The sequence below is a fragment of the Megalops cyprinoides genome, chromosome 10, assembly GCF_013368585.1.
Source record: "Megalops cyprinoides isolate fMegCyp1 chromosome 10, fMegCyp1.pri, whole genome shotgun sequence".
NCBI lineage: Eukaryota > Metazoa > Chordata > Actinopteri > Elopiformes > Megalopidae > Megalops > Megalops cyprinoides.
In genome coordinates this window covers 16,585,737-16,607,091 of record NC_050592.1, presented here as the reverse complement: position 1 = coordinate 16,607,091, position 21,355 = coordinate 16,585,737, and the positions used below count along the sequence as shown (strand labels likewise).

General features: G+C 40.9%; 1 protein-coding gene across 1 annotated transcript; it reads right to left on the bottom strand.

Moving 5' to 3' along the window:
* Positions 1-3,692: 3,692 nt before the first annotated feature.
* On the bottom strand, positions 3,693-21,265 carry pde11al (phosphodiesterase 11a, like). The gene is made up of 20 exons (XM_036538836.1): positions 20,405-21,265; positions 17,099-17,257; positions 13,975-14,064; positions 13,418-13,558; positions 13,222-13,286; positions 12,942-13,062; positions 12,672-12,747; positions 12,354-12,421; positions 11,575-11,667; positions 11,220-11,270; positions 9,000-9,146; positions 8,623-8,730; positions 8,219-8,328; positions 8,006-8,096; positions 7,274-7,374; positions 6,659-6,736; positions 6,403-6,466; positions 6,230-6,304; positions 4,748-4,831; positions 3,693-4,545 (listed from the first exon to the last, which is right to left on the bottom strand). The coding sequence occupies exons 1-20, from the start codon at positions 21,176-21,178 to the stop codon at positions 4,408-4,410; spliced, it is 2,634 nt and encodes an 877-aa protein (XP_036394729.1). The 5' UTR covers positions 21,179-21,265; the 3' UTR covers positions 3,693-4,407.
* Positions 21,266-21,355: the final 90 nt, after the last annotated feature.

Below are 21,355 nucleotides of genomic sequence, written 5' to 3'. Positions count from 1 at the left end.
TCATTACTGTACATACTACAGTGCCCATGCTTTTAAGGGAGGTGAAAGGCATTTTTTATGCTTCTGCCCTGTGTTGTGCATTTCTGTTTACAAATTGATATTGGATAATAAGCATTGCCGCTACTACGGAAAACAAATGATTCTTATTTGTTCATAAATCTTCATGATCTTTCATTCTTTGTGATGAATACTTTTAAAATAATTGTCCCGGCTGTGTTGTCTTTGTTTTACGAGGGACACGATTTGATGGATCAAATATTTACACTGTTGTTTAATACTTGATGCATGTAGTTTGTGTGTGTGGACTCAAGAAAGGGAGACAGACAAGAGACACAGAGGGAATGGAACACCTCATACCTCAACACAGTAGGTTCCTGTCTTTTACTCCCTATGGCTCTGTGCGAGCCTCTGTCTCCCGCTCTTTCACTCCCCTTCCTGCTCTCCGTTCATTTGAAACCCTAAGGAAGAGCAGACCCAGTCATTCCTGAATTATAGATTAAAGAGTCGTGCTCGCTGGAGCTGGGCTGCTGGTTCCATGTCAGACCAGCACAAAGACACAGGCTGCTGGTTCACCTCAGGACCTCATTAAAATCCACATCAAACACTTAATACAGTGCACTGGGTATGGGATTAAAAAAAGAGAAGGAGAAAAGTATTGGTGCATATTTTTTACATCGTTTATTTTTAATACAGTAGATCTGGAGCTTTAGTAGAGGCAGAGTCCTTTTATAACTGTGACGATAGCTGCGGTAGTTCAGCTATTCAGTTTGATGACGCTAGTTAGAGTGAAAGAGCTGGGGGGGGGGAGTTCATGGCTTGGCTCACAGCACTGTGTTGCAGTCAGGGGCTGTACTGTGTTTTGCTGTTCACCGCAGAGCTCGAATACCCTGCTCATTTGGTGTTCTAAGTGCCCTGGTATTATGGTAAGCTGGTGGTGCCCAGGTGCTCAGAACTGTTCATAGGCCATCACAGTTACAGTTGCAGGAAACCCTGTCAGCTACATTTATCAAAAGAGTCGAAGGGTAAAGCACCCAGGGGAAAAATACCAGTACCTTGAAAGTGATTGGGAACTCAGTTCATGAAATGGTGTGCTGTTGTTGAAGATGTAGTAATTGTTCTTACTTAATGGTTGCAACTTACATCAACTGGAACAGCTCTATGGAGCAGTCAGGACACTAGTCTTCCTACCCATTCTTGAATTGTGAAGAAGGAACCCATAAAGGACAGAAGCCCTAATGGAAACTGATAATGTCACAACTGACATACCGGTTTATACCAGTATATACCGGTTTATGCCACAGGTCAGTCAAATTGATACCTCAGCATCACAGAAATCTGGTCTTGGGGCATTGTTTATTTTTTTTATCAACCTACAGCAAGCAGCCTTAATCACTGTGTTTAGTGAAACAAATTTAACCTCCTCAGTTTGTGAGTGAGGTCTCTTTAAAGCACGATACATCCTGCCAAAAGCAACCCCATGAAGATATCTCCACAAGCTACTTCACGGACTGCTGGCTTTCATTTGACCTATTCTTAATTGCTTACTTGAAGTCATTATTTGAATATTAAGTCAAGTCCCCTGCTGTTGCAGGTCTAAATGAGTGGCTGATGAAGACGGAACTCTAAAGCGGACAGAACTAACCAACGAGAACAGGCAAACTCTAAACACTGACAGTACATAAACCTACATGAAATATCGGATCCGAAAAAACATCCGCTTTTTTGTTTTTCACTGGAGAACAAGTGTGCAAGGATTTCAACCAACAGCCAACAACCAACCAACAATCTGAACAAAATCTGCACAATGCCCCTCACTGACTTTACTGCATCTTTTCCTGCTTCCGTATTCTTGTGAAAACCACTTGGTATCCCTAAAACTTCTTATGCATGGAACAGAGCCTTATTTTAGAGGACCACGGGTGTAATTTTCCACATTTTCCAGATCAAAGTATGTATATTCATAAGAGAGAGGGACATCCTCTACAGTGCAAATCATACTTATGATACCCTATTATGTGTAACTATTAGACTTTCCTTAAAGACATATTTTTGTCCACAAACAATCACAGTTGGAAAACATCTTATTGCTTCTAATACTATCAATGTACATGATTTCCTCCCTGTAGGACAATTAGCACTGCACTTTTTTTTCATTCATTCTAACACTATATAAAATTAAATTTAAATTGTGATTAACCATATTTGAACCGAAAAGGGAAATATTATGTTGTAGTATTTACAGTAACTGGTTCGTATAAAAGCGAAGGGGAATTCTAAATATAGGTCTGGGCAGAAAAAAAAAATAATACCATGCAGGGAATGTCTTGTTCTCCATGATTCTTTTTGTTTTTGGAGTGGCTTTTTGTCTTATGCAGCTGTCATGGTTTGAAATCCAACATCTCTGATATTAGATATTACTCTCCATATTTACAATTTTGCAAGCAACAGGGTACTGCACCACCCACTAAAGCAAACAGTTGTCATACTGCAACTGGCACAACATTTGTCTGGGGCTATCGGAATTCTTTACTTGGAATGCCTCCAAGAAACCCCCAAGCTAATTTGGACAGGAAAATGTTATATACCTTAGTCCTTGGAGGTTAGACAAGAATCTAAAACACCATGCATGCATCCTTCCATGAACTGAGATCATCCATAATAGTGCATGAAATCAATGGAACATAACTGAACCATCTGTTAATAATACTGCTTAATATTAACCTATGCATTTTATCATCACATCAATGGCACTGCCACATCATTAAAAACAAATCAGAGGAAATATTAATCTGCACACATTCAGGTTATTTATTTACAAAACTCTTCCTGAGGGAGATCAGAATTTCTACAGAAATCTTGTTTCATTTCTGCATCTCAAATCAGTTACATACATTTTATATGAAATTCTCATTTTTGGTAGTGTTGCTATTTGAAAAATAAAAGCATTTTACCTAAATATAAGCACCTAACAGGAAATGGTGCTTCTACCCTTCAACATACTTTGGCATCACTCTGAACCTCTAAAATAATCAGTGATTAACTGTAGTCATATGTTTAGAAAGTCTACCTTGGTGAAACACGGTTAGAATTTATAATCTTCCCTGAAGGCTTCCATAAATCAAGTTATGCATGCTAGGAGATATGAAAATCAGGACATGTATGCTGGACAATGTCTAGTTTCATAAATCCAATACTGGCTTCCATTTTGACAGTTTCACATGCAAATGTGGCTGCACAGACTCTAAAAACATAAAAATTGTGATTTCAGCAGACTGCAATACCTAATATCAGTAATGCATACAGTACACCTAGCAATACTGATGTACATACTAACCAAGACCAAAGTGCATGCAAACCAAACTTTTGCTTGCTCAAGCATTTTTACAACATGTACACGAAAGACCCCAATTACATACGGGAGTGTACCAATACATTGATTAATCATGAACATTCAGGAACAATATTTTGTACTGGTATACATTCCTAAGATGAATAAATAACTGATAGAGAAGAAAAAATCACAGTGGTACTTTCTTTAAATCTACTGAAAAAAGAAATTGCAACACCTACCTGCCATTTTCAGTTATTGTGCTTGAAAATTTAGGCAAATTGTCATTGATTTTCTGAACAACTGACAATCAGAACCATCACTTTAAGAATGCCATGCATTAAACAAAAGAGGACTGTGGTGATCAAACATACTGTATTCAGCAGGGTACCATAGGTGAAATGCAGAATTCTCAGATACATTCAGTACGTAGTTAAAATGACACATGTAGCAATATCTGAGCATAGTCAAGGGTATGGAGTGGGGCAATAAAGTGTACTTAAAATGCCACAATCCTGTAGAGTAGAATTAGCAATTGCACATTTTGGCTCATCTGACTGTTGAAAGTGCTGTAATCCATGAAAAATGCAATCTGCCAAGACACCTGCACCCAGCTAACAGCTGTTTTTAAACACTGCAGGTCTCTCAGTGCATCACAGTGAAATAGGCATCAACTGGAGGATAAGCACTACTCCACTGATGTCATCAAAGTAACTTGCAGGCGCCTGTCAAGTGAAAGGGTGACTCAGAACAGTGAGAAGAGGAGACCCTTCTGATATATTCATTCCTACCCAGGTTATTGCAGATGATGACATAACTGGAATCAAACCTGGGTCTTAACGCTCAGACTGTACTCAAGATGAGCATCTTGCTAGCTGAGTCACCTCAGTCTCCACACAATGGCTATTCTCATCTGCTTCTCATCTTAAATACGGGCAAACCTAGACTTCCAGGCCCTTGTGGGTTTTAGAGTTATTATTAATTTTACCCAAATAATTCTATGTGGCAGAATGAACATCAGTGGATGCTGAGCTCCCCCAGCACAGGAATTGTCCATCTCCAGCGTGCTACACAAATGACTATTCAACTGCGAGTGAATTGGACTCTGCAGTTTTCTGTGTCTGCTGATTCAATGAACAAAGCTCCTCCCACTTCATTCGATTTGCATTGATCCCGTCCACCATGGGCTGCAGCTTTCTGTTCAGCTTTACCAGAGCCTGGAAAAACATAGCAAGGTATGTCAACTTTAACCAATAACAATGAACTCTAATGTTTATCCAGCAACTGTATATCCAATGTTGTAACCAACTACAGTACAATTTCAATAATTCTGTATGGAGGTATCTTTCATTAACTTTGATAATAAGTTTTAAAGATCCATTGGTTTGAAGGACAGATGTGCAACGGTGATTTCTGTACCTCGTATAGTGGTTTACAAATCCCATCAATCCATTCCAACTGCAGGGCAGGCAGCTCATCCTTCCGGTTTCGGTCAAAGATTGCCTGCAAAAGGAGATCATTTCTAAGGTTTTAATAATGAGAAAAATATTCCCCAGGTTTAGTAATATTTTTAACTTTAGAAAGTGTTAAAGTACTACAAGTAATGTTGATTATAATCAGTAAAATTGGTAAGGTGTAAAGGCTTGTGCCAGCATTCTCAGTATATCCCTATGAAAACTTAACAAAATTGTTTCCAAGTGTAGTAGAGTATATCAAATTTCACCAGTTACAGTGGCCTTTTTTGTTATATGCAGGAAAACAAGAACATCTCCCTGTTCAACAATAACTATACCGGGAAGACATGCCGCTCCAGAGGGAGAGGTAAGAGTGTGGGGTTAACAGAGGGGATCTGATACTCTGACTGCGTGTGCTGTTTTGCTGGGTATCAACTGGATGCACTTGGGGCCTGAGCGTGCGGTGTGCCACACCTAAGAAGGAGGAGGAGATACATGTCACTGAATTAGTGGGACATAAATTCTGAATTCACTGAGCGGGGAACACTGAGCCAAAGCAGACTCACAGAGCCGCTGAATGCAGAGGCAGATTAACGGCCTCCTCACCGAACCCTGGGAGAGATAGGGACCGGTCAGGCAGTGACACACTGGAAGGGGGGAGGAAGGCATGTCCGGCTGGAGATTGCCAGTGATTCAAAGATAGCAGTATCAGCCCCTCAGAGCCGAACATGGCACGAGAGCAGTGGGTGAGAGAAATTTATGCAGGATGAGGTCACTCTCTCTCAATAGCAGCAAGGGGTACAGGACATTCATGCAGGATGAGGGCTCTCTGAAGGCAGAGGCCTGGGGGTTATGGGTGGTTTATGAAGGACAAAATCACTGGAATAGTAGCACTGGGTGGGAGAAGGAAATTGACAATGGAGTAGAGGTGACTGTGATCAATGTTTGATCCTTTTACCCCTCATCAATAAGACCCCAGACTCCAGGGCCTTGTTAATTTTATAAGCTATGACAGGAACAGGAGCTAAAAATCTGATTGATGATTGTAGTAGCATTATTATAATTTACAGACCAGTCTGGTGTGTCAGCAAAAATTCAGATCATTATCACATGACAGATTTCACTCTTAAATTACATGATAAATTACAAGGAACAACGGCGGCTTTTGACGGTAGTTGTGTTTAGTTTGTTTATTTCTTAATTAAATCCAGAAAGGCAAATTAACATTGCATGTCACAGAGAGTTTCTCACATTGTAGTAAGTTTTGTGACATGAGCCCCAGGGAGCACTCCACTCCTCTACTCTATGGGCAAAGAGGAGAATGATACACTGTACTCTCCTAGATTAGTAAGGCACTGATTCAGCACAGGTTTTACTGACAATTCCTTTCAAATGCTGACTGCTGCTGAGTATCGAATGAAATAGCACCTTGATCCGCTGTACTTACAGAAGGGGTCAGCTTCAGCTCTGATCTCTCCCTGTCACCCTGTTCGAAAAACTCACTGGTCACCAGCTCTGCCACCTGGAAAGGTTAAACCCTAGGTTAACTGGCAGGGGAAACAGAAATATGTAAAGACGAACAGGAGAAGAACAAGGAGAGGAAAAAGCTAATATTCCAACCTGTTTGGAGATTTCCCAGGGTCGGGTCACTGCTCCCAAGTCACACGCCGTCATTAGCATGGACCTGTTTGGGCCACAACTCCCATCAGAACCAATGCTGTTGACCCCCCCACACATAACTGTATGTCAATCCAGTTCCAACCAACCACTTGAAATGGGATCTGATGTGCATCTGGCCTGGGCACTGTACATTTAAATGGCTGAACACATGCTGTTTTTTTCATGTAAGTTTAGAAAACAGAAAGGTGGGGTTCACCTGAGCACCTCCCTGTGCTCCTCATCCTTCCAGCTGAACTCCCCAGATAGCACCCACTCAAAGAACTTCGTTCTTCTCCTGTGTTGTTGCACGAGAAAGACAGTATGAAGATGTGAGCCAGGGGAGGGTTTTGATCAGAGTGAAATAAGAAGAGGGAGGGACTGAAAAGTAATCTCAAATAGTAAATCTGTATGCATGGTGTTTCCTGACATCTTAAGGTGAACTGTGGAAATGAAGCTTTATATTTGGAATTCCACACTTTGTAGAAAACAAAATGCTGTCTTCCCACTGCAACAAAATTCAGAACAAAATTTATTTCATCCATTCAAATGTGAAAGAGCAAAAAGAGTCCAGAGCTCAAGCGTAATGGCAACAGACTTGGCTATATTCTTATAAATGTTTTTTTTTTTCTCTCTACACTAGTATTGCTAATAGAAATTCAAACTGAAATGTTAACCAGGTCCATCCAAAATGTTTCCCTTCATTTTATTTTCTGTTTAAACCACAGGTACCTTTTAACTTTAATTAGAGTTTCATATCATGTCAAACCTTCCAAACAAACAATAGATGCACCTTGTGGATCAAAAGTATCTCACTGGAATATAGTATACTCACTGGAAATACAGGGTGAGATCAGTGGAGAGAATGGCTTGTTTCAGGAGCTGCATCATGTTGCTGTACTCTTTGGAGCAAAGATTGGCAAAAATGTTATGACCCTGCAAAAGGAATGAACAAAGTTGAACATGAACTGATATACAATCCATCACTTTGCTGTTAGATCATAGAATCAAATGGCCTCCGCTTTATAGCTTATTATCCACTATTATCCCAGGTTCGTAATCATTTCAAGTTCAGGCTACAAGACTGGCCACTCCACTGCTTGACTTCATGAGTCACAGATTGACACACATCAGCCTGACGCAGATCATTAAAAGTATCAGTCTGGGATGGTTAAGCACAGAATCTCACTCTGATACCAGGTCATCAATAGGGAAAAGAGTGATGATGACAAACACCTGGATAAAAATGGTTCTTAACTAAACATTGAAAAATGTTTGGACATGCTTTAAGGCATGGTACAGCCTCCTTATGTGTACATAAGGGATTGTATACAATAATGTAACATCAAATTCACATTCTTGCTTCTCAAAACAAGGGCATCACAAAATGAGTTATCAAGACAAATGATTTGTTACCTGTAACAGGACGACAATAAGGCATGATGTAATGACACCAAAGCAGCCTGTAACAACATGACATAGGTGAGGCTGAAGGATGAGTGACAGCCGGTTGCCAGGTGACACGGCAGTGACTGGTGAAAGCTGGGCGTATGGTTGCCATGGTCACCTCACTTTGCAGGATCATGACAGCATGGTTGAAGTGGTGGTGCTCCAGGGTGGCAGATGTCCCATACAGCTGTGCCAGGGCTGATCCAGACCTGCAGGGGCCAATACAGAGATGTAGCGGGACCAGTGCCAGTAAGAACAGTATTTATTCAGCCGCATATATATCATCTTGCAGCTTTATTTTGTATGGTGGAATTTTTTTGTGTGGACACACTTAGCCTGGAAGGCGTTGTTGGTGCCACGATGATCCAGGTCATGGCACAGACACCCAACCATCAGTGCCAGAGTCTCTGAGTCCAACAGCACATCCTGGAACCCAGCAGTCTAGAGACAGATATCAATATCCTGTCACTACAGGAGACAGTGTTCCCTGATAGCATCACCATTACATTACTGATTTACTTACTTATGTACAGAGCTTATAATTTTACATATTATACAGGCAACATTTGGAGAAGCAATTCAGGTTAAGTTCCTGAGCCTCACCCATCACCAAAGTCTCTCTCTTAGGATTTTCTCTCTGTCTCTGGTCTCTAGTACAACTCAAAAACAGATATACCCTGATATACTGGCCTTGGGCCAGTCCTGTCAATTCCACAAAAAAACCAACTCATTCACCTTGATCATGACAAACATGCACTGAGAGACGTTGAAAGCATGACGCCAGTTGTGGTAGGCAACAGTGCGGTAGTTCTTCCTGACAGTCAAAAGCCAGCGACATAGGACCTGTAGGAGGAGAAAGCCCAGGCGAATGACTTTTTTTGAGTATTTAGTCATACCTTCTCTATGCTGTTCTTTGAATTAAAATGAAATGAATGTCTTGACCTCATTCGCACAATGGTAGGAACATATTGTTAATGGAAAGAAACCATCTATTTGTTTTTCATGATAAAAAACATTGCAAGCAGAGTATCAGTTTCTTCTCTAGTTTTTAAATCTGCAGCCCACAGCCCAGGTAGAAAGAATCCTCACCCCGTCCCAAGGTATGGCCTCACCTCGTAGTCAATTTTAAACTTCTGAACCACTCCCAGCTCCAGGAACATCCTCAGGGAGGCGGTGATCATGGCATCATTGTCCAAGGAGAAGTCATTGAAGTGAAACTCATCTATGCCAAGCTCGCTGCTCAGGGGGATCTTTGCAGCCTGGAGGACCAACAATCCACCAAACAATACAACCGTCAGCACAGCCCCCATGCAGGACAGGCCTACAACAAAAGGACTCTCAGAACAGCGTTAATCCCCAAATAACACTAAGGACTGCCAAAGCAGAAGCTACAGCTGGGGCCTGAAGTGCAGAATTATTTTAAAAATATTAATATTCAGACTAGTAGCTCTCTGCTTATTGATGTTTTATGTGTTTATATACATATACTTACATATACATATTATATATACATATACATATAACCATATATACTTATACTTTTATATATACTATGTTACCATGTTTTGAAGCTTAGTTGTCATTAAAAAACATGAGTTATGGAAAGGGTTGGCCAAGTTTTTCTAAAAAACATATTCAATTTTTGCTTGATGCATGAAAATTTAATACCTTTATCAAGGCTGCTCTTCTGCCTGTGATGGTGTGTGTTGTATAATTTATTATGTATACTGCAACTGAAAGCAGGGGAGAGAGACTGTTCTCTCTTTAATAACGTCCTCTCAGGCACACAGCCCATGCATTCAGCCCTCCCTGCACCCACCAAAGTTCCCCACAACTCGTCACCCATGATGATTGACTATACCCCCCACCCCATCCCCTCTTCACACAGACACACACACACACACACACACACACAGACCATATTATGGCAAAACTCTACCACAATCCATCCAACACATACACACATGCACACATACTATTGGCTACTGTTGTCAATAGTGTGTGTTGGCTTACAAATGATGTAACATTGTGTTTGAAATTGTGTTATGCTAAATATATACCAGCAGTCATGTAAATGGCATTACAAGCAAACTATGCCTTGCACTGCACTTTTAGGCGCTGTAACTGTAAACATATAAATAAAGAAGGGAAGAAAAGAAAAAAAGACTAAAAAGAGACTTCTTTTTAAATCACTGCACTGGAGAAATCTGTCAGCTGGTGACATGAAATCACTGTACAACTAGTCTTCTTTATTCTTTCTTCATTTTCAACACCAAGACGTTTTCAGATAATTGATAAATAAGCCTGCAATTGATTTATGGTCACATTGTGCTTTGTGAGTTTAACTTCTGCATCAAGGACTTCATTCAATTAAAAAATCTTAATGGGTAAAAAAAAAATAATAAACTTTCACACTTTTCACAGGGAATGACCTGCATGACCCCAATCAATTTGGCCCTCCACTGAAAAGGCTCTTCTTTTGTCACAAATGTCCTTCACTCTGCACTTGCAGCCTCCTACTCTGCTGTTCCTGATTCTTCCAGAACTTTCTGCAGCCTTTCACACAGTAAATCACCATGTCTTCACGCCTTGCTTGGCGGTGAGCATCTCAGGTACTGTTCTCAGCTGGAGTTCATCTTACCTCTCAGGATGCACCTATTACGTGTCCTGGAGAGGTACTGTGGCAACTCCTTGGAGCCTCTCTACATTAGACTCTCAGTTTTTGGTCCTTGGCTTCTTCTATTCTCTTTGTATACAAGATCACTTGAGTCTGTCATTTCTTCCCATGGCTTCTCATATCACTGTTCACATGTATGTATGCACATATTGCTGATGACACCCAACTGTCCCTCGCTTTTCCCATGCCTGATGCCCAGGTTTCCACATGTATCTCAGCTTGCCTAGCTGATGTCCCTTTGTGGACGTCCAACTATCACTTTAGACTCAATCTGGCAAAAACCAAGCCTCTACATATTCCAGCCCAGACATTCTCCCTCCTAGACCACTGCGACTCCTCCTCAGTGCCTTCCTTGCAGGTGTGATTAAACCTCAGCAGCTGATTCAGAATGATGCTGCTCAGCTGGTCCGCAATGTCTCCAAATTCTCCCATGTCTCACCTTTCCTGATCTCCCTTCACTGGCTACAGGTGATAGCTCACATCCACTTCAAAATGTTGATGTTAGCCTACTAAGTGGTGTGGGGAAAGGACCAGCCAGACCACTGTGCTCAGCTTCTTGAGGATGCCTATCTGCTTTTGACAACTGTTCTTAATAATAAGAAGGAAAGGGGTGATTTCACTGATACTGCAGCTTTTTCATCATGCATGGAAATACCTTCAGCCGATCCACCTCCACCTTGGAACACGTGGCATGATAGGACAGCATCTGAACCATGAAAAAAGAAACAACTGATCAGTCCGAATTCTTATTCAGGCCAGATTTTTTTAACCAAATGTTCCTCTATGCTTTTATCACATGAGGAAAGCACAGAATATACCACAGTATGTGGTCTAAATACATGCTCATTCATCAAGAGAGAAAAGAATACTCAGTACAAATGTCTGAACACTGATTTAAATACGCTGTGAGCCATAACGCAGTTCGCTCAGTCTGAATAAGCATACGCTATAGTTTCATCAAGATCGATAGAGTTGTGTAGAGTCTAAAAGAGGCATATAAGAGTTCTCACATCCAGAGCCACGGACTGCTTGGCCCAGGTCTTCTTCACCTGGTTGTACATCATTGTGTTGTTTATTCCCAACCCGCAGAAAATCACAAATGCCTGGAGGAAAATATAGATGAGCTCATTTGAGATACACTCACTTTACCCTGATTGCCCTTACAATGTAATGTTTATTTATATGCTTGGCAGGCAATCTAAACCGTGGTGACTAACACAGTTTATATCTGACGTGCTACTGAAAATCTCAGGTTAAGTACCTTGCTCAAGGGCATGACAGTACTGTCCTAATGAGAGCTGAACTTGCACAGCACCTTGCCTTCAGTTATTGAAAACCACTTTAGGGGGGAAAAAAAAACACTAACCACTTATTTTTCCTCTCCAATCTTTTACTACCATATTTTTATAACTTGGTAAAATGTTAGTTAAAACGTGATGTTACAAAGTAATTTAATATACTAAGTGGTCACATTCAAACAAACAGATCTATTAGGTGATTGTATGTTAAGCAACATTTTCATTTATAGCTATGATACATTTCCATGTAATTGTTACTTCGTTCTTTGTTTCTGTCAAATGTAGCACACAATTAAGAAAACTATGGGTAATTACAAATTTAAATGTTACAATAACCACATTTTTACCATTTTATTTCCCCCTTCATCTCTTCTTCCTGTTGTGTCTTCTTTTTTGTTGTTGGTAGTTAACAAACAATGTGAAGTATTTAATTTTGTAGTGCTTACCATACTGCTGTTCTGTATTACTATGCGACAGTAAATGAAACTCACTTCAAAAAGTCTTTGATCAGCATCATTGAAGGTCTTCCTGTCGAGACGGTTCAGGATCTGGGCAACGCCTGGTGGTAAGAGAGACTTTTACATCCCAGCAGAGCAGCGCAGACCTGAGGGACAGGGTATCACCCCCTGTGACCTGACGCAGTGGGGGATCCCTGTCCCCAGTACAGTGGGGTGGGAGACATCATTACAGCCGGGCAGTGAGATAAGGTTTTAGCGCCTGTGGAAGAGCAGGGGTGGATTCCAGTTGAACAGGGGCAGACCTGGGACCACCTGAAGCCACAGAGGGACGGGGGGGGGGGGGAGACTCACCGATGATCTGATGGGTCCGATTCCAGATAGGGACACACAAAACTGAGCGGATGTGGAACCCTGAAGCTTGGTCCACCTGGAGGAGAAGAGAAAGCATTGTGTAACCCACCTGCAAAAACTCCTTCCTGTGTGTGAGTGTGTTCGTGTGTGTGTGTGTGTGTGTGTGTGTGTGTGTGTGTGTGTGTATATGTGTGTGTTGGTGATGATAGGTGCGTGTTAGAGGAAGTAAATACATTATGAGGGCCATATGTAGGAGTGAGAAATACACACCTCAGCATCAAAGCGAGGGTCATGACAGACGTCACTGATGTTAACGGGCAGGCCTGTGGATGCCACCAGCTCTGCTATGCTGTTATTGATCAGCCAATCAGAGCAGGATAGCTTCTCCATGCTGTCTTCGTCAAAGATACACACAGGCATGTTAGAAAAGCTTTCAATGGTCCCCATATCCAGGCTATAGTAGTTGCGAGGTGATCCTGTCACTTGCATCACTAAGAATTCTCTTATACGTGACCAAACTAAACACAGACACAACAGGTGACAATCACACCTGATATCCTGATCAACGCTACACAGGGGGGACATCAGCTCAAATGTCTTGGAGAACTTCACAACCTGCAGGTAAGACACAGTGCAGGCAGTGAGGAAGAGGAGGGTGCAGGAAAGGAGGGAGAAGAAAGGTAGAAGAGCAGAGAGCGGAGAGGGAGACAGGAAGGGGCCGGGAGAGGTGCAGGAACGCGGCTCACGGGTGAGTGGATGTCCTCCAGCAGCAGCACGGAGCAGCGCTCACACTGCAGCAGCGTCAGGGCACGCTGCATGATCTTCCGCACGATCTTCTCCAGGTCCGTCTGCTCCTCAAACAGGTCGTTCACCACCTCCAACAGAGCCTGAGGCGGATCAACCACACCCCCTGGCAAGGTCAGTGCAGTACACACACACACACACACATACACTCATACACATGCACACACACACACACACACACACACACACACACTCATACACACGCACACACACACACAGACACACACACACACACATATGCAAACACACACCTCTGTGATTCTTTACGCTAAGAGATCGCTATAATTTTGGCCACAGTTTCTGATTTCTTACACCCAGCAATCAGACACATTGAATGCTGACACACTGATGCAGTATTACACTTATTTATTATTACTATACTGTTCAATATGCAAACACGGAGCCTGAAGGTTTTTTGGCTGTAGGGCATCATGAATCAGAGAGGTGTGCATTACTATGAACAGGAGCACGCTCTGCTGGCCACAGGGCCTCCCCTCACCCTACTCCTCTCATACTCCTTGCGGGATTCGGAGAACAGCTTGGCATTGGAGATCGATATTCCACAGAATGGTAGATACATCTGCAGCACCTTGGGAGGGAGAGGCAGAAATCTGTGTTGTACACAAATGTACAGCTCGCACGGTGTTGCATGATAAGCACAAATATAAAGACATGGTGCAGGAAATAAAGTAGATATTCTGTACTTTTCTGACTCCATCCAGATTTTCTGCTCTTAGTGCAAACTCACAGGACCGTCTGTTAACCAGTTAATACGAAACATTTCGACATAAAGTTTATGAGAGACAACTAGGAAGCAAAATATTTAAAAACTGGACGTGGAAAATATGTTTGTTTTTCTGACTGTGATAATGCATGGCTGCTAACGTTGGTAGTTACCAACCAAATTACCAAAGTTAGTAGATTACCAACGCTGCCGTCAACTCAGTCTTCTATGAAACTAAATATTTAAAGTTTAATATAAAATGTGTGATTTTGGGTATAAAGTATGACTCTGTGTCTCAGTCAGATCATTTCTAACTTGGTCTACTTGTCCTCAGCTGTATATTCCGTGTATAGTTTTTCATTAATAAAGTCAGTCAAGTCCTGCATTAATTATGTAATTAAAAAGTATTGCCTCTCACGCTGACTGCTCTCATCACACCTGGATGAATTCTTCTTAATTAAGTATTGATCAAGTAACATACTGACTGGCATTTTAATCAAAGAGCCTTTGAATGTGACAACCTGATTGGCATATTAATCCAGTATGTGAGCAAAAGGCTTTGATTCTGAAACAGGCTCTGACTCTGCTATGCTAGAAACAGGCTGTGATGCTGACTGGTGAAAAGAAAATCTAATAGATCTGTTTCTAGCATGATCCTTGTATCTGGATTAATCCAGGTCTCAGCTCTCAGAGTGTGAATATTTCATGTGCAGTCCCAATTAAACAGGAACCTTCCTTCAGCAAACAAGCCTCTTAGGGACAATATATAATAGTCACAACACTGAACAGCGGAAGAGACGCCTTGTCAGATAGCCTTCTGCTCATAATAAACAGACATGAGTTATAACAAGATAGTTCCCAATTTGTCTGTTTTAAAAAATATTCCCTGTGCTGGTAGACATATAACATGTGGGTTCTTGGACCAGAAACACAAGCTACTTACTCTCTCCAGCTGACATATGTTTGTGGAATGTACTGTAGTATACAGTACATTCCACGGCAAGGTCATAACATAACAGAGCATCAATCTCACATTTATACTTAATACATAATAACCACTACACAAAAAGAGCACAGTTCTGTTTGAAAGCACACGTATGACATGCTTTGAGTTGGTACAACTGGTACAATGTTTTTACCTTGCAAATAAAGAATGTGTCACTGCCATAAATATTGTTGTATGTACATGTGTGTATGCGTGTGTGTGTAATGACATGGTAATTTGGAATGTATTAGCGCACCCCTGTAAAATGTGTGATGTTTAGTTTAAAAATTACATATTATTTCTCTAAAATACCATTTATCCATTCATTGATTTTCAGGATATTTTCACAGGTTACTGTCCTAATGCTATTATATATTTATGAAATCATATCTATCAAATAATTGTTGCAAAGTAATCATAGTTGTAGAACATATACATTGGTATGTGAAGTTGCTGCTTTCTGCCAATGAAAGATATTTCTGCACCATCCATCACATTGGGGCAATCTGGTCAGAAGAAATTTCTCTAACTGTCAGAGAGTGAGGCGATGGTTAAATATGTATGTTACAGAAACCAACAGAGAGACCAACATACAGACAGAGGTCCAGGGTTCACACATGGTCTCTCCTCATATCCTGCTCATGCTTAACATGAGTATGCCACCTCGTGGAAGCCTTTGGAAATGCATGACTCCCATCCATCACATTACACCAGGAGGCCAGTCTAACACTATGGATTGCATATATCTCTATAGGCAAACGTGGTTTCAGTATGCATTGTGTGAATACGTAAGGTGACTAGTTTTACGCATTGTGTTTGAAATTCAATATGTGACGTAAAGCTATAATTGCTGCACCAATTTGAGTATTTCTACTTTACAATGTTTGAAAATTTTAGCATACTTGGTGTGTCACACAGGAGAATGAGCCGAAAAACAGTGATAGCAGTGATACTATGCACTATAGAGATGCTCCGAGCCTGATGAGTTTGCTAGAGACACTCAATGCCATTAAGAGTTTCAGAAAGCTTGTTACATCTCAGTGAAACCAGTATTTTATAGTTTGGCATGATTTGATATCTAAATTGTCATTGATTTTCTATGAATTTTCTATGCATATCTGCAACAGAATTGCATTATTGCATAGCGCTGTATCATAGAGCAAACCTCTTCACAAACTACACTAGGAACTCCATGCTCAACATTACTTCAACACAGTTTTTATAAACCTGAAAGAGCAGGGCTTGACTTTCCTCAACATGGCTGAAACATGATAATGACCTAGCCATAATAACTTATATGAAAATGTGCAATGTGTGCAAATACATGCACGATATATCAAATTATTTTGTGATGTATGCATATCTGTAATATATAAATATGTAATGTAATACATGTTCTATTTGAAACATAGAACTCATGTTGAAACATATTGTAATACTTGCCGCAAACACTTGAATATATATATATAGAATTAAATTGATCAAATATATTTTTGACCAATTCAAAATATTTAAATATATATATCCTGCATACACCAATTACCTCAAAACAAATTTAGAATTTACCACTGCTTTAATGTGATGTAGTGTAATATAAAAAGATCATTATTAGACAGTATGACTAGTTGTGGCTCTTGTGTTTAATTGTTTCAAAAAACTATGGCATAAAATTGCTCTGGTAGAAAACACTGTTGTATGCTTACTTTAATTATTTAGCACAGGTATTTCATCTTCAATCATTTATTGTGCTACTTACTGTTCTGTACCTATATTCCTCTTGTTCCTACTACCTCTGTGTCTTTAACACACCCTGTAATAAAGCCTGTGGACATTGCCCTGGATAAGATCCAAAATGTAAGTAAATAAGACAAATAAATTAAAATGTAAAGTGTCCAGTGGAAGTAACAAGCCCACCTTCTCATCATCCTCAGTGAAGGGCATGCCACTGGGGTTCTTGTTGATGGCCTGCACCACTCCGATGACTTCACCGTCGCTGTTGCAGATGGTCATGCACAGAATGGACTGGGTTTTATACCCAGTTAGTTTATCGATCTCATCACTGAAGCGATGGTCCTGGGGGAGAACAGTCCAAAAGGGACAGAGTTGCCATATGTTCTCGATGACTCGATGATTTGAAAAAAATATTCATTGTTCTTCTAAGGAGAGCAAAATGTTTCGGTTTGATCATAGAACATAACTGACAACACATTTAATTTTGACATTTGTAATGTCTCATTCTCTTCGGTTACTAGAGAACATCAGAGACCTGAAGATTTTCACTCACCTGAGAAATCATAATCAAACTATTAGGATAAAGCAATGAAGGCATGGAGATATCAAATGATGTTTACAAAACTCAGAAACCACAGTAGGGAACCATCAACACATTTGCTGTCTTCCTCAGACAGAAAAAAATCAAACACTGAAAAAAAAAATCGACAGAAAAATCCTCTGAAATAACTCTACCAGGACCTATTTAAACTTATCTTTCTCAAAGCCTTGAAAACAGCAGCCCCAAGGGTGCTGATGATTTAAGAGAGCACCACTGTGTGAGCCTGAACAATACACACAGCAGAAATGTGTCGACTGAGCAAACAAATGGAAAGGCCATTTGAGTTTGCTTGTATTCATGCAGTCCTGCTCGAAAAGCCAGTTATTGTTCCAGTCCACTTCAAGGCCAAGATCTCACCATCGCAATGCAGTGAGACAGGCAAGCTGTTGCTACAACATTATATAAAGTGTATGAATAAAGACATTTTTTCTTCACTACCCACCCTGCCAGTCACCGAGACCAGTAAAAGACCTCCGCAAGGTCCATATTCATATGCTGCTTGAGCGATGAGCAGTGCCGGTAGCCATGTTATAATGATGTGGAACTGCAATATACAAGCAAATGGTGGAGTGGCAGTTTCAGCTAACAGGCAGGAAAGGTATAAACCTCTAACAAGTCAATATCTCCACTAGCTGTATGGGAAGTGAAGCTTCCGACATCTGTTCAATAGAAATGGGTTTCAAAATTCCAGGTAATAATTGCATTAATTGGAGTGTCTGCTTACGCCAAGGCTTAGAGTAACTGTGTAAAGGAATTCTGTTTTAACAAAGATGAGAATGTTGAACAAGAACTACCATAACGTGTTGTTATAAATGGACTGCAGACTGAAAAAGTTCCCTAACCTTTTTTTACAGGTGCATTACCAAGGCTGAACAATAGTTACTTTACGAAGTGTCAAAATACAACTGTTGTGAGCTTTGGAGCATTTTTCAAAATTGAAATACAAGATTCATCTTACTTATTGACATCAAAAGTGCAAACAGAAAGCCTGTGAAAATCTCTATATACTTCCAGAAGCTTCCACTGAAGTTCCAATAAGCAGTATGTTGATGTGGGTTTGTATTGTCAGACTTGGTTTTAACGATTACTTACAGTTGTGAATGATGTGACCCTTCGTTGATTAAAATGCATGATTTGAGAACAATCAGAATTTGCTCTGTGTAATGCTATTAAGATTAAAGTGTAATCTTACATATAGTATACATAAATAGTAAAAATGATCACATTTTATTACATGGGAACAGGATGTTCAAGGGGACAAAATAAAAAGAGAGCCTTTCTTAAGGAAGTACGGACAAATGAAAATTATGACTGCTGCTAAGAACGATGACAGAATGATCAAAAAGTTTCTGTATGCTTCAGAAAAGTATAATGCTTCAGTCATCTTAGATTTTCTAGAAATAGCAATTTAGCTAATTACTATGATCAACAGAACCACTAAAAAGTTTTTAGCTAAAATTTCACACTTAGCTAGCAAGGCAAGTTGGTCGGACTTTAGCGGCATCTGAGTGGGTATCACCAGACCCTTTCATTAAGCCTGGTTGAGTTAGGAAATTCTGGAACTGGGGCACTTTTCAGGTAGTTCCTCTTCAACCTGGAGGACTGCTTTTATCAGCTTGCCAAGAGGGACTGGATCAGATATGCAGGTCGCACGGTTGCATAGGTGTGCCTTGCTGACATCTTTTCCTCGATAGGAGTTCAGTTTCTCAAGATAGCAGATGCCCTACTTTTGCACCAGGTTTCCCACAATCTGGACCTTACTTTCATCTCGCAAAACATATCAATGATTTGCACATAATAATTGTCAAACATTCAAAGAATCTTGGCATTTCTGACCTCTTATTCAAGACCATTGTACGCTTGCTTGTACAACTTTAATTCACTGCTGATTACCCTTCCCAGCCTTCCACTGCTATCTTACTGTTTTAAATCATTCAGACATCTGCTGCTTTGGTGGTTTTTTTTTGCTACGGATCAACTCCAGAGTCATTCTGCTTCTCTTTTCCCTTTATCAGCCACCCACTGCTGCTCAGATGCCTTTCCAAACAATGGTCCACACCGCCCTGTCATACTTACAGAAGCTAATCTCCTGACATGACTCTTCTAGATCACTGTGTCCATCCTCAAAAAGCTTTTTGACCATAGCCTTACCGCAACACATTGGATCACATGGCTTCAGTTCATTCCCTCTCTTCTCTAACCCCTCAGCGGTGGGACAGCACACAAGTTATTGTTGATCATAACTCAGGTCTAGTTATTGTATTTATTGATACCTCACTTCTGTAACAATACTTTGTTGTAACAATTAAACTGTTAAACAATTGTTATCAAACTTTTATGATGATTAAAATGTTAAGCAACTGTTTTTTTTTTCATTCACTGTATTCATTTTCGAACAGGACCTGTGCTCATAGAATGGTGATTATTACTGCTCTTCTGAGCTTCAGCCAGATAAATAAGTAAGAGGGCGACGAAGTTCAGACAAATGCACATATGCCTTGTCTTCAATCATACATGAAATTATTCTCCTCTACTGCGCTTCTGTGAGTTCTTTTCTCTTTAATGAATCTCATGTTACTGATGTATCATACATGAGAGTATTACTCCTGAGCTTACTGGTTATTCATGATGCTTCGACAAATGTGCCGTTCTTTCTTCTTTTGCGCAACAAATTCTTAAATTAATGATGATGTCATTATATTTTTACATTCTATTTTGATAACAAGGAACTGTACGAATTCCCAACAAAACATATTATTCCAATTTTACTGTAGTTGCCAGAGTTTGTGGTTTTAGGTCTTGTGATGACTTTTGAAGAAAAAAAGAAGTGGTTTTAAATTGTGCTTCAACGTTCTTAAAATCTATACAATCAGGAAATAAAACCTTACCTCATAAGCGTTCGGTATGTTGACAGTCTCGCCGTGTTCGGCTACATATCCAATTATACCCTTCCCCCACGGGACCTGCACCTCGTTGGAATCCAGGGTGCTGGAGGAAGGACGCACCGTGGTCCCCGAGTGCACGTCGAAAAACTTGGACACAAGCGTTCTCTTATGAGAGGGCCCCTCTACAAGAAAAAGCGAGCACCTGTCAGCGTCCACCAAGATGCACACGTTTATCAGGATCTTGTAACTGAGGTTCGTCATGTCCAACTCGTTGGAAATGTCTTTCACCAGCTCCAGGAAAAACTCCCTCTCGTTGGACTCCTTAAGTCTGTATTTGTAGTCTATCGCGCTGGAGGCGTACTTTGGTACATTCACCCGGGATTCAAGCAGGGCGCTGAGAATGTGCGCCGTGGTCGGAGGCAGAGAGCTGGCTTTCCGCAGAAGCGCACGGCGGCGCATGCTGGACTGGGACTCGTGGGCGCTGAGGCTAACGTGCTCGTCGTAGGTTCGGTGCGCTGTCATCGCTTTGGACCGGGCAAAGTTCCGTCGGAGCTCCATGTGCGAGGAGCGCCGCTGTAGCCCGTCGGGGTTTGTGGGCCAGAAGGGGTCCCTGGCGGCGCTCCGCTTGTCCTCTGCCAGTGACACCTTGGGCGGCTGGTGTTCCTTCAACCACCTGCTGACCGTATCGCATTTTCCCTTTCGGATCAGGTACTCTTCAAAAAGATCCGGGTGGCAGTCCAAAAAAGCCTCTACATCGGAGAAGTCAAAAGTCGTCATCCTTTGAAAAGGAGAGGTGAATAATAATAATGAACTGGAGATACCTAGATATGTTACTGAGTTGCTGAACTGATCCGTTTCCGTTTGACTATCTATTCTGAACTGTAGAGTCCTACTGCATAGCGAGAGTCAGATTGCTACACATATACGTATTAATTTATTCAGCGCTGAACTTTC